We start from the raw sequence: 13,874 nt of genomic DNA on the forward strand, positions 1-13,874 counted from the left end.
TTACTTTCCTTGTACCGCAGATAAAGAAGCTGGATGAGCTAGAGGAGCAACAGGAGGAGCAGATAGTGATGTGTGTGGTGGTGGCTCGGCAAAGAACGATCCGGACAAATTAATATGATTAGTTATAGAATCAACATATGCACATTTGAACAAATCAGAATATGTGATATTATGCTTAATAAATTAAATTCTTTAAAGTTTTTATTCTTCCGCTGTTATAACTAAAGCATGTACGTAAGTAGTATAAGAACGTAGCGCCACCTTTGGTTGGGTAAGAAGGGTGGGCGTTACAAGTTTTAGTTTTCTTCAAGTTCCTTTTTAGTTTCTTTATTCATAATAAATCATGCCCTCTACTTAATTTTTCTAGCCTATCTTACTTTTTGTAGGATTTAATATTGTGGAGGAGTGAAATTCACATATAGGGAAGTATTTTCAAAACATGAATGTCAACCATTTGGTGCTCATCACTTGGTAACTTCTCTAAACCTCATAAATCTCCTCCACATTCCATTTTTAGTTTTCATTGGGACAATGAAAAGTTTAAGTTGGGGGGATGTTTGGATTTAGGTTAGTGTTTGTCATATTTCTTAGTTTTTGCACATTTCTTTTTGAAATTTTTCCTAGTTGCATTATTCATCATATCATGATTATTTGTTTCTTAATGCAAAATACTAGCACGTTTCATCTAGATATTTATATTGTGTGATTTGGTATGCTAGTATGTCTATTGATCTATATTTTTCCTATCCATAGTAGCATAAAGTGAGCATTGTTATTACTAGAACAATTTGAATGTTGGCCTAGTTTTAGGATCTCTTCACATTATGCTTGACTTTGATGGTAGATATTTTTTAAAATAGTCATGATTCATATAACCGGACTAATACTCTTGCTTTTATAGTGACCTCTCAACTACATTTTGGTTACTGGAAAACTCAGATCATTCAAGCTCATTTGGAAAAATCAATCCCTAAAAAATATGAATGAAGGTTTGTTCAAGTTTGATACTTTGCAAACATTCAAAGAAAGAAAGAAATAAGGGATAAAAAAATAATTATCGTGAGTGGAAACTAGTAATTCACCCCTTTGAGACCGAGTTAGGTTACTAGGGAAATGAATTTCTCTTGATACTGAGTATTCCTTTGAGACCTTGTGTAGACGATGCATAGCATTTTTGTGGGGAACGAACCTTGCATGTGGCAGGTAAGTGTCTATTGCCGGAAGTATGAGTAACACGGTTAAATGAAAATTTGACTAGGCTTAGAAATTAACACTTGAGAAAGTTAAGTCACTTATCACACTGAGCACGGAGAACTTCTACTTAGGTCACACTCAAATAATTTTTGTAACGTGCCCATCAATGAAACTATATGATAGGTTTATATTGATTCATTAGGGATTATTACATGTCATCTACGCACATAAATCTATATTACGGGCTTTGCTTGAGGACAAGCAAAAATTTAAGTCTGGGGTGTGATATACGTAGATTATATATACTTATTTACCATATTTTGATGCACATTCACATATTTTACGCATACTTTGTTTATGCACTTTCACACTCTTAATATTATTTTCAGCATAATTACTCCTCTTTGTTCGGAAATATGCTCTTGTGTATTTTCTATTGACAGGAGTCGAATTTGATTTAAAGTTAATTTAATTAGAATTTAATTTTAAAGTTAATTTAATTTAAAATTTAATTTGATTTAAATTTAAAGTTAATTTAATTTAAAATTTAATTTGATTTAAATTTAAAGTTAATTTAATTTGATTTAATTTTAAAGTTAATTTAATTTTAAAGTTAATTTGAATTTTAATTTGATTTAATTTTAAAGTTAATTTAATTTGAATTTGAATTTGATTTTATTTTAAAGTTAAATTTTTAATTTAAAATAATTTTTAAGTTAAAATAATTTTTAAGTTAAAATAATCTTTAAAATAATTTTTTAAGTTAAAATAATTTTAAAATAAAATAATTTTTAAGATAATTTTTATGTTAAATAATTTTTAAATAAAATAATTTTTAAGATAATTTTAAATTTAAAATAATTTTTAAGTTAAAATAATTTTAAAAATCATTTTCAAGTTAAAATAATTTTTAAAATAAAATAATTTTTAAGTTAAGATAATTTTTAAGTTAAAATAATTTTTAAGTTAAAATCATTTTTAAAATAAAATAATTTGGAATTGAATTTTATATTTAATTTTAATTTGATTTAATTAAATTAAATTTAATTTAATTCAAGTTAAGTCGTTAGTCATCTCAGCCGATCTATGTTTTCGATCAGGGAATCCTATAATTTTGTGAGATGAGTTAAGTTAAATTTCAGGGTTTGATTTAACTTTGTGTTTTATTCATATTTAGCTTTGGGATCAACAAACAGACATTCTTTGGATAAACTTTTGGGATATGATGAGTCACCTGAACATGATTAGAGTAACCATCCCTTCGAAGTTTTTCAAATAGTCTCATCCACTAAACTTAGTACAAAATCTTGGTCTAACTAGTTAGGATCCGTAAGAGGTAGCTTCAGTTAGTTCCACTAATTCAAATGCACCTGGTCGAAGTCATATCTTCCTAGACGTGCATAGACAGAGCTTCCCTAATCTACTATCATCCAAAACTTCACTAGTATCGTTTGTCAAGTTAAACTGTTGTTCCTATTTAAGCTAGTCCTAATTACCCAGTCAGATTATTTTGGAGGTGCCAAACTAATTTGAAGTCTCCCCCTAAATTATTGTTTTTTTAAGATTTTTGTATAATTAAAGTTAATGAGATTTAATGTTTAATTTGTAATTTAAATTAAATTTTTTTTTGAATTAATTATATTGGTCAAATTATCCTTCTTTAAAGGAGTGTATTTAATATTTAAATTTTCTTTCAATCTTAAGTTAAGGTTATTTTTAATGTTTAAGTTTTTTATTAGTTTTTAAATTTGAATTGATTAGATTGTTTGAATTATATTTCTTTAAAGGTTTATCTTTTAACTTTTTATTAATTGTTAATTTCATTTTTTTAATATTTAATTTTGAATTTATTAAATTTGGTTTTGGTTTTATTGAAGTGTTTGAATTTATCCTCATATTTATTAAGTTTATTTGCTTTGTCTTTAAAATTTAATTTTTTATTAATTAAATTATATTGGTTTTGAATAGAATTTTCCAGACTGATTTTATCTAGATTATTAAATACTTTATTAAGGTATTGATTTTATCTAAATTTATTTTCTCTTTTTTATCTTTTAAATTTGAATTTATTTTAATGTTGGACTTACTTATGTCTAAATGTTCACTAAAATTTAAATTTTCTGAATTAACTAAATTATTTGAATTGATTTGGTCATTATTTTGTTTAATAAATTCAAGGTTAATGTCGAATTGATCAAAGTTTTGATTGACTTGATCAGAGTCTAGATTATTTTATGATTTTGAATTTAAATCATATAAATCTAGATTATCATGCACCATACTTGAGATAATTTCATACTTATCTGAATCATCATGCATATTATTTAACTACTACTGATAGGGGTATTTTGGTAAATTATACTAACCTTAAACGCATCTCCTAATTCAGTAAACTTCTCGATTGGATTTGACTCGAGTCCATATTTGATTTTGACTTGATCCTCTAGCTCTAACGACTCCTCGTGTAGCTTGATCAACTAGGTCCAAAGCTCATGTGCATTCTTGTACTTTTCTAGTCTGCATAAAATATTGTTAGGTAAAATATTACAAATAAGTTTACTTACATTTTTGTTCAATTCTGAGTCCCGAGAAGGCTTTCTCAATATCAATAAATTATCAAAATTTATACTTCCTAAGAACCATTCCATTCCTCACCTCTAGTAGTTTAAATCTTCTTGAACGTTTGGTGGTGATTCGTAGATGTTTCATTCTTCTTGAATAGGCATTGGTATACTTGCAAAAAATATAGACAAGAAGCAAATTCCAAGACTTTATCTTGGGGTAAGCAGTGTGGGAAATGAAGATATTTCACCAATTTAATAAAAAGTATTATAACAAATTTTACCAGAATGATTATTTTGTTAATTTAAACTAATAGTGAAAAAATTGAAGTGATTTTTTTTAAAAAAACTTGGAGGGAAAAAAATGAAATGCGTAAGAATAATTTTTAAATGAAAACGATATAAATTAAAAAAAGATCCCCTTTGTCTGATTGGTGGTTGCACCAATTCAAAGCGGTACCCGCTCTTATACCACTTGTTGGATAGTAAAGTTTGCTAGAGGGGGGTGAATAGCGATTGTCGAAAATTCGTTAGTAATTCAAGTACGCAACAGAAAATAATAAGCACAACGCTAACAAAACCAATTTTACTTGGTTCAGAACCCTTCATTGACTCCTACTCCAAGGTCCGCACTCGTCAAGTGCTTTCGTTGGGCAATCACTAATAATTCATAAAATATTACAAACTTTAGTACAAGAATTATTAAAAGAATACTGATAACAAGAAAAGGAAATTGAGTCGCAGGTTATCGAAGAAGCCTCACAACTTTATAGGAACAGTGCGCAATAGAGCAGTCATAGAAGAAGTTATTGTGCTTTGCTTCAGGTGGAGGCCTCCTTATATAGGAAGCTCTAGGCGCCTGGATCCATAGATTATGGAGATAAGCTAACTAGATTGTATTTCTTTATTATTTCTCAGTTTATGTTATGATTTTATGTTACATTACTCTGTTTATCTTTTTACATTTTTGAGTTAAATTTTTCTTCACTTCAGTAATTTTTTTTGTTAAAAATTCAAGTGATTATTTTTTGTAAACACTTTTTGCATTTAGAATAAAATTGATTATAAATAGAATTATTATTTTTGAATAATTTAATTTTGTAGAAATAGAAAAAAAATTATATCCATAGTTTTGAAATTGATTCTTCATTTTTATTTCTATATTAGAATTGTAAAAATTTATGCATAAATATAAAAAATGAACACCTGTGCTAGAATAAAAAAATTTTGTTTCCTTATTCATTTCTAGAAATAAAATTTTATAGATTAAAATAATTATTATCTACATTGATGGAAGAATAAAATTGAGATAATTAATAGTTTACCTTTAAATAACAAGGGCATGCTCTGATCACACACATCGGAAAAAAATATGACAGCGTAGTTAATTAATCTCAAATCCTTATATATCATCATACACATGAATTGGGTGAATTATAAACCATGAATCTCCAGCTTAACCAACAAAAGATGAACAAAATAATGACAACAAATTCAAATCAAATTAAAAAGCTTCATCCTTGTGCATTAGAAGCCACAAGAAGCCAATTCCTATGTGAATCCCACAAAGTTGCTCCCACATCAACCTCACTAGCCTTTCACCTGCACGCGACGCCGGCTTCACGTCTTCCCCATCACCGGTATTCTTTGGGTGGTCGAAGTTGGCTGGGACTGAGTCCGGCATCGACCCACCGTCATCAGGGCTCACAGGACCCGGGGCTTCTGACGGGCTTCGGAGGCTCTCCGGCAGGCCCTGCCCGTAGGTCACCACGATCTTGAAGCGCTGCCCATGCTGGCATTGCTCGCCGTCGTAGTTACCGGAGAAGAAGTAAGTCGCGCCTACTTTGAGTAGAGGTACAGGGACTGTTACCGGATCCGAGCTGTACTCCGGCGTCGCCGTCGACCACTCGGTGGTGTCGTTAGCCTCGGCATCCTCGTAGTCGCATCGCTCGTAAGTGGTCAGGTTGTAGGTCTCCACGACCGAGTGATTCTTGTCCGTATTAAAAACTGAAATGAAAATTTTTTAACGGAATTTCATCAAGATCTGTCATTGTGAAATCAAAAACGAATAAAAGAGACCAAAATGAGAAAAAAGATGAATTATAAAATCTTCTCAACAACAGAGTCGTCTTTTTATATAATCAGACAAGTTGACCCCGAGATATGGATCGTTAAACTCACAGAGGAAATCTCCGAGGGAGAAATTTTTTCCAGCCGCCCACTTCTGGTAATCCACCTTGGGTTGCATGAGGCTGTCAAACCAGCCTAAGGAATCCCCAACTGTGTAGTTCTTGTAGGCCAAAGTTCCATCACAGCTGAGGACTACGACCAAACAAGAGAGCAAAAAACGGGGCAAGGTCGATGAATTTGAGAATCGAAGAGGAGATCTGCAGGCGTAGCCCTGTTTTTTGTCTCCCATCCTTTGCTTGCGAGGAGGAAGTGGCTTGTAAGATACAAGAATGGAAGGCGGAGGTTAAGTTAAAGCCTGTAGTAAAGTTGCGTAGATTGGTGACTGCCACTGAGTTCACTTGTTTCTTTACTCCTTTGGAAATGGAAGATTGACGTGTGGACAGCAACATGCGATATGCAAAGAGGGAAAAAAAAACAAAGCAATCTTATCTCAATCTTTATGTACATGAACACGTCAGTTCGGTTACAGGAAAAAGTATAAGAGAAAAGGACACCATCATGGTGATTAAAATGGTGAGGAATGTGCCTTGGGAAATTGGGATCGGACATCAATGGCGTCGGTGGCGGTTGCAAGGTCTCATGTGAATGACAGCTGTGTTATTGGGATTTATACCCACCACGACATCAGATCAGCTGTTTTTCTTCCAGCAGATAAAAAAGGGTTTAAAATATAACATGAGTGTAAAGTCATGTTATATAATAATAATCATACCATGGGGTTGTTTAGGTTAAATAAAGTTAGCATAGTTTAAATATATTAAATAGGTTTTTAATTTTCTTTTAATATTTTTTTACCTTAAGATGTTCCAATGAAGAGCATACCCTGTGTGAAAAAAATATTTATTTTATAATGAGTCTTTGGTAGAGAACTAATAAAAAAATTGATAATTTTTTTTAGTCTCATTGGTTATCTTAGAATGATCGATTCGATCTTACGAAAATTTTTCATCGGTTATCAGATTAAATCAGGAAATACACGTGACGATCAGTCCAGCATTCTTTTAGTTACACCTTTCATTTTGAAGAAAAATTTCTACAAATATATCATGGCTGAAATTTGAATCATGGATATCTGGATAATAATTTAAATGCTCTATCATGACATCGTAATTCCGGGGATATCCCTAAGAACCTAAGAACCAATAAGATTCTAGTTATAGTCAATGCTCGAGTTTGATATTGAAACTTTGCAGGGGTATATGTAAATTAAAGTTAAGATCCTGAGTTGGCTTAACAATATAATGAATTTACTACAAACTTTCTATTCATAAATAAAATACCTTTTATGACTTTGAGTATACTTAACTTGAGTTCTAGTCAACTGAATAAGATTTTAATCAACTAGAGACTTTTTAAAGTTAACTGGACTATTGATAATTGATTGTAATAGATCACTCTTGAATTTTAGTCAACTAACTTTGGATTTTACACTACAAGAAAATTAGAATTCTACAACACTTAAACGACAATGTTTTTTTTTAAAAAGCGTTGTCTATTTTTTTTTAACAACGCTTTTAGTGAAAAACTTTGTCTATTTCATTATTTTCTTATTAATAGACAACGCTTTTCTAAAAATCGTTGTCTATTAGTGATTTTTATGGGTCAAAGACAATGCTTCGTAAAAAGCGTTATTTATTAGTCTTTTTTTTAGTGTCTACGACAACGATTTTTGAAAAACGTTGTCTACTGTCAAGTTATCATCTCAATCTTAAGTGATCTAGAGCGCTTATCTCAAGATCTGACGGTTAGATCTTCATCCATCTTCATCACAATATGGACGGCTCAGATTAAAGGAGGAGAAAATTTCGTATCCTTTTACCCATGCGATGACACAGTGCTGCTGGTGATTCCTTTCTGTTCGTGACATTTCCTCTCGCGCGGCTAGGGCACGCGACCTCCCACTGCCGGTCGTCTCTTCTTCCTCACCACCAGCCGACAGCTCTTTCTTCTCTTCACTGCCGTCGGCCGGACCTCCATAGCCCACCCTTCTTGATTCCAGCAGCGACGGCAGCAAGCACCGACGACGACTCCGAGCATCCACCTCACCTGTACGCCATGCGCCACCCAAAGCTGCGAAGCATGACGCCCTTTTTTTTCTCTTCTGGAATAAATGTACTTTTTACTTACCATTATTCTGTGTAACCCAGGCCGACAATGATCTTGTATGGAATCGACAACATCAGAGATCTCTTTGGACCAAAGGTATAGAAACATCGTAAAAGCATGATTGGATTATAATACATCAGTAGCTAGAGAATTGTGGGTTAAGACATAATTATCGTTGGTTTCAGGTTGATTTCAATGTTATAAAGAACGGGCCTATATGCAGATTGGGGCTGCAGTAAATCACCACAACATCCAATACAATCGTTTTACCATTTAGTATCAGTGGGCTGGTGTTTTGTTTCCTTTTCATTTTTGTTTGTTCTGATACAAAAGATGTTTTTCAAAGACATTGTTATGCTACATGTTTGCTAATAAAGACTACATATATAGTGCAATATAGGGTGAAAGAGATGATATTTGGGTTCATAAATTAGTTACAATGGCCCAAAGATTGAAATCATTGTTCTTTTTTGCATTCAATTTAATTCGTATTCCTTAGGTTGTGGATTAATTTTGAGTTGATGGTGTTCCTTATAATATACAATTCATTTAATTTAGTATAATTTTGTCTCCATATACGTGAAATGGTCTTCCATGTAGGTCATGCTTGTCTAGCCCCATGCAACTTAAATTCATGGATCAATCCAACTGGCCTAGGAGTTGGTATTTAAGTGGTCGACTAGTAGAAGAGAATACGGAAAAGGACGAAGAAGAGAACAGAGGAGTTGGATTTTTGGTTAATATGATGCGAGCCTCGGTATTGACGAATCCCTCACCTTTCATGGAAGCCGCGTGCTCTTTTGCTGCCGCCTCTTTTGTACCGCTCCGTCCTCTCCGCCTCAAGGTTGGTTTTTTCCTGTGTTTTGTTGTTTTGCTTAGAAGATATTCTACACCTACCATAATTCCATGAATTCATGTTAAATATCTTAAGGTTCACCCATTGATCATATTTTCCAAAATGAAAGGATGTTTATTCTTTCTCTGATTTAGTTGATTTCTGTGATAAAGCTGACAGTCTTTGTTGCCAATGTTTGCTGCAGTGGTTAAATCAATTGCTGCACCAAATCGATTAGCAGAGTTTCCCTTAACTGCTGAAAATGTTGAGTTAGTATTGGATGAAGTAAGACCATATCTTATTTCTAAGGGAGGAAATGTAGTACTTCATGAGATAGATGGAAATGTCGTAAGTTAAATTACTCAGATATGTGGTCATATCACTCAGATATGTGTGTTTTTTTCCCAAATTATTTTGTATGTTTTGGGCAGTTCTCAACTATTCTAGAAAAGGGGATTTTGTTAAGGTGATTGTAAGCTAAGCTAGAAGCTAGGTTGTGTAACAACTCAAATTTCTCCATTTCGAGTCTCAAAAGTAATTTAAAAATATTTTAAAATGCTATAGAAAAATTCTAGAAATTTTTAGAAATATTTAGAGTATTTTTATATAATTTTTGGAGTTCGTTTGGTATTTTTACCAAGAGGAAGAAGTTTAAAAAAAAAAAAATGTTAAGGTCGGGTTTTGAACCTAAGTCCTCGGACCCGAACCAGGTTTTAACTGAACTCAACCAACCAATCGGTCTGCGAGAGTTTTGTTAATCAAGTATGGAGTGAAATATTTAAGCTATAGTTGGAATATTTAAAATAAATTGGAATAAAAAGTGTGCGCTGAGGGATCGAAGCCGAGACCTTTGACTCGAGCAAAACCCGCCTGACCAGCTGTACTGGCTGCCGGTGTTAATTAAGGAAAGGGATGAATAATACTTAAGCAGTAGTTAGATAATAAAATACCTAAGTATAAGGATTTAATCCTTTTCCTTTCACCCGACGCGAACCCTAAAAATCCCGTTTTCCCTTTCTTCCTCCCGCGACGGCGCCGTGTCCCTTCTTCAAGCGATTCTTCTCGGGCGAAGGCGTAGCCAAGGCTAGGGCTCCTCCTCTCGGGCGACGGCAGCGAAGAAGCAAGGTAATTCCGTCGAGGAGGGCACGCGGACAGGAAGGGATCGTTGAGATTTTCACCTCCTCCGAACCCTAAAGGCTTTCTTTACCGGCTATGAGTTCAAGAACGGCAAGGTAAGTTGCTACTCACCTGTGATAAGAGTTGCTCCGATTTTTGCTTTGGTGTTTTCTTGTTTTCTTGAGTTTTACCGTGACTTTCTCCCTTATTGTAGTTGTAAAGATTGAGTTAGCCATAGAACCCTAGTTTTTCAGATTTAAAGCTTTGTATTATGCTTAAGTCTTGTTGAGGGATTCAAATTTACAAGTGGGGTTCTGTTTGCGATTTTCATGGCTTTAACATGGCTAAGAATAAATTTGGATTTGATTTCTTTCATGTTGTTGAGGCTGTGAGATTTCTGCATAATACCTATTTGATCAAATGCCTGATCGAGAAGTTATTGGAGCTTTAATTCTTGAGGATTGAATGATGTTTTGAGTCTAGTGGAGATTTGAATTTTAAGGTTGATTTGCTTTATTGGAGCTTTAATTCTTGATCGTTGATGTTCTTGCTGTCCTGTTGCTTCAAAAATGTTGAATAGATTCGGAAGGTGGAGGTTTAATTCATTGACATATTGTTTCCCGGAATAGCTGTGGATTCTTATGGATGTTGTTCTGTAGTGGATGAAATTTCTTGTAGATCAGTCCCTTTCTGTGAGCTTTAAAGAAATGTTTTACACCAAGGTGTTTTTTATGGATTCATTGACAGATAAGGGTTCAGGTCCTTGTGTTCATGAATTCTTATGTGCATGATCAGTTTATATGGAGTTTTATAGGATTCTTTGGACAGAACTGTAGAAAATGGAGAAATGCATGTGATGAAATTTGGTTTGTTTCGGTTGTTTAATTTGTAAATGTTTGCTTCGGTTTTGTGAATTGAAATTCGGAATTTGGATTTCCGAACAATGCATGTTTCCATAAGGAATTAGTGTAGAGTTCTGATATGGCATGTTTAAGGATTTCTGATGCTTTATAAAGGTATAAGCTTGAACCAGTTTTACATAGGTTTGTTTAAGATTCCAGTTACAAGGTTATAGCTAATTCTTGATGATGTTTTTCTTGAGGTTTAGATGAACTTGTTAAATTGTTTCTAGTATTTTGCTTCTAGTTGTCCATATGGAATAGAGTTGGTAAAGAGTTTTATTAACTTTTGGAAATCGTTTTGTAGTTTGTTCTGGAGATGTTAAGAGCTCTAAATACTAGTGATTTCTAGAGTTGATAGGAAAAGATTAATAGTTTAAAGTATAAGAAGTATAAGTTTAAGAGAGTTTCAAGTTCTAACTAGTTTAGACCTTTTTAGCGTTAATTAATGGGCAAGGACAACCCTCTTGTGTAAAGTATAAGTATTAGTTTTCTCGCTATGAAATGGGCACAAACAATCCCACTTTGAGTTTCTGTTTAGATGTTCTTATTACGGTTTTTAGGATGCATGATCAGTTTTCTTTAAGCATGGCAAATTCAGTTTCCTTGCATTGATGAACATGAACAGTCATGTTTCTTTTAAAGCATTTCAGTTCGGATTATAGTATGAGCCATTGTTTGAGTAGTGTAGTTTCAATTCCAAAATTTGCCTATGTTAAATCTGAGCATGAGGTTTAGATAATTTGTTTATGTTAAATCTGAGCATGAGGTTTAGATAATTTGTGTATGTTAAATCTGAGCTTGAGGTTTAGATATGCTACTTCCATTTAAGCATACATATTTGAGTTTCCTTATTACCTCAATATGCAGAACTCCAATCTTAGAGCAGATTTCTAGTTCCTTATGTTATTAGATGTGCATGAGTAGCCTTCCTTTTAAAACAATCAGTTTCTAGTTTCTTTAGAGTTTATAGTGCAGAATTGTGTAGCTTAATATGCAGAATTGTGTTTATTCTGTGAAACTCTTGAATTTTTATGCATATAGTGTTCTATTAAACTCTTTTAGGGGTTATGAGTGATTATAAGTAAGAAAAGACCAAGGTCTTAAATTGATCCTAAATTCCAGAAGTGTAGGATTAAAAGCACACTAAGTGTTTGAATAAATGTCAAGGTATTTTGTTATAAAGAATTAAAGAATAACAAGTATAAGGAAGTTATAGTTAAAAAGAAGATAAGTATTTTACTTTTTAATGGCATGTACCGGACACAAGGTCCATTGGGTGGGCTCCTAGATCGCCCCTAGGCACAAGATCGCCTAGAAGTACCTTAGTAGTTTCGGGATTAGCTACCTCGACTCATATTAATGATGCACGTAAATTTGTACAATGCCGGGCCCAAGAGAAGTTGATTATTATTTTAAAGTAATAAAGTATAAGTTTTGAAACAAATGAAACAAGCACCATTTATGCTTAGAGTTAGTAAGTTTAGTTTCTTTTAATTTGAAGCATGCAGTATTAGTTTTATTTATTTCCTGCTTAGTTATTTAGCATGATTAGCTTTATTTTCCAGCATGCAGTTTCAACCTGTATAGCATGATTCCTTAGTTTTCTTTGCTATTAGTTTGACATGAGCAGTTATGTTTATGCTTTACTTTCTTTTAGAGCATATAGTTTCTAGTTCTTTCTGTATACATGCATATTCATGTTTTTGTGAGTTAGATAGCGCTTACTAAACAAATTTTACTTATATACTGCAGATACAAGAAAGGAAAAGATATAGAAAGGAAGGCGACAAGGAGGTGTACGAAGGATGTGTGATGCCAGGACTATGGAGAGACCTGAGAAGTTTTGAGTTTTCATGTTTAGTGGATAGAAATAGTTGTGTTGTACCTTATGGTTTATGTCTTTTGAGATTGTATTTTCATTCCGCATTGTTAGTTTGGTTATTTTCCACTGTTGGAGTTTTATTCATTTGTTATTGCTAGAATAGTTTATTTTTTTTTAGTTGTTGTGTCTTATAAACTGCGTGGTTGTTTGATAAATGTTCCAGCCGCCTGTGGCTATGTATATTATGTTATGTATTAATGATTATGGTCACCGGTACAGGGGAGATTCTATCGAAATTTTTCGGTAGGGATTCCTCGTGTTTTTTTAATTATACCGGTTAAGTAGAGTTAGTAGTTAAGTAACGGTCACTCTTAGATAGTAGTAGAGTATTAAGAAGGGTGGTCATTACAGTTGGTATCAGAGCAGGCCCCATTCTCCAGCATCACACATCAGCACCATCCTTGCCGTCTTCAAGTAAGAAAGTATTTAATTTTCTTTTATGCTTTCTTTATTATTTGCAGTATAGAGTATCTGCTTATATGTGCTTAGGAAAGAAGAAAATTCATGTTTTAATTTTCTATGTTTTGATACATATGCTTAGAAAGAATAGAGACAATTTTAGTTTTGTTTCTCTTATATTCATATATACATAAGTATGTTTAGAAAGGATAGAGAAGATATCAGGTATTATTCTTGGCATAACTAGATGTTAAGATAGAGGACAAGACAGTGGGGAGTCAGAAGCCCATTTAAGTAATTAGAATTAGAAGGACAATAATAACAAGAAAGACCCAAGCAGGAAGACATTCGGGTAGTCTGTGAATATCCAGAGGTATTTCTAGAAAAGCTACCTGGACTATATTCCAACAGAGAAATAAAATTTGAAATTGAGTTGTTTCCTGACACCAGCCTAATTTCAAAAGCTCTGTATTGAATTTCTCTAGCAGAGCTAAGAGAGTTACAAGAACAAATTCAAGAGCTACTTGACAAGGGTTTCATCCGCCCTAGTCATTTACCCCGGGGAGCTCCAGAGTTGTTCGTTAAGGAGAAAGACGGATCTATGCGGATGTGCATAGATTTTAGAGCGCTGAACAAAGTAACAGTTAAGGACAAGTGCTCTCTTCCCAGAATAGATGATCTATTTGATC

General features: G+C 33.1%; 1 protein-coding gene across 1 annotated transcript; it reads right to left on the reverse strand.

Annotated features, from left to right (window-relative positions):
• Positions 1–5,118: 5,118 nt before the first annotated feature.
• On the reverse strand, positions 5,119–6,266 carry LOC122026181 (blue copper protein-like). Its single transcript, XM_042584832.1, has 2 exons — positions 5,937–6,266; positions 5,119–5,762 (listed from the first exon to the last, which is right to left on the reverse strand). Exons 1-2 carry the CDS (start codon positions 6,172–6,174, stop codon positions 5,260–5,262), a joined length of 741 nt encoding a protein of 246 aa, XP_042440766.1. The 5' UTR covers positions 6,175–6,266; the 3' UTR covers positions 5,119–5,259.
• Between the last annotated feature and the right edge of the window lie 7,608 nt (positions 6,267–13,874).

This window comes from Zingiber officinale, chromosome 1A (assembly GCF_018446385.1).
Source record: "Zingiber officinale cultivar Zhangliang chromosome 1A, Zo_v1.1, whole genome shotgun sequence".
Lineage (NCBI taxonomy): Eukaryota > Viridiplantae > Streptophyta > Magnoliopsida > Zingiberales > Zingiberaceae > Zingiber > Zingiber officinale.

Excerpts from the sequence above, each read along its gene's own strand:
- LOC122026181 (XM_042584832.1), bottom strand. The coding sequence starts at position 6,174 with ATGGGAGACAAAAAACAGGGCTACGCCTGCAGATCTCCTCTTCGATTC. Across the intron at positions 5,763-5,936 it reads CTCCCTCGGAGATTTCCTCT|TTTTTAATACGGACAAGAAT; the intron begins GTGAGTTTAACG and ends TTTTCATTTCAG.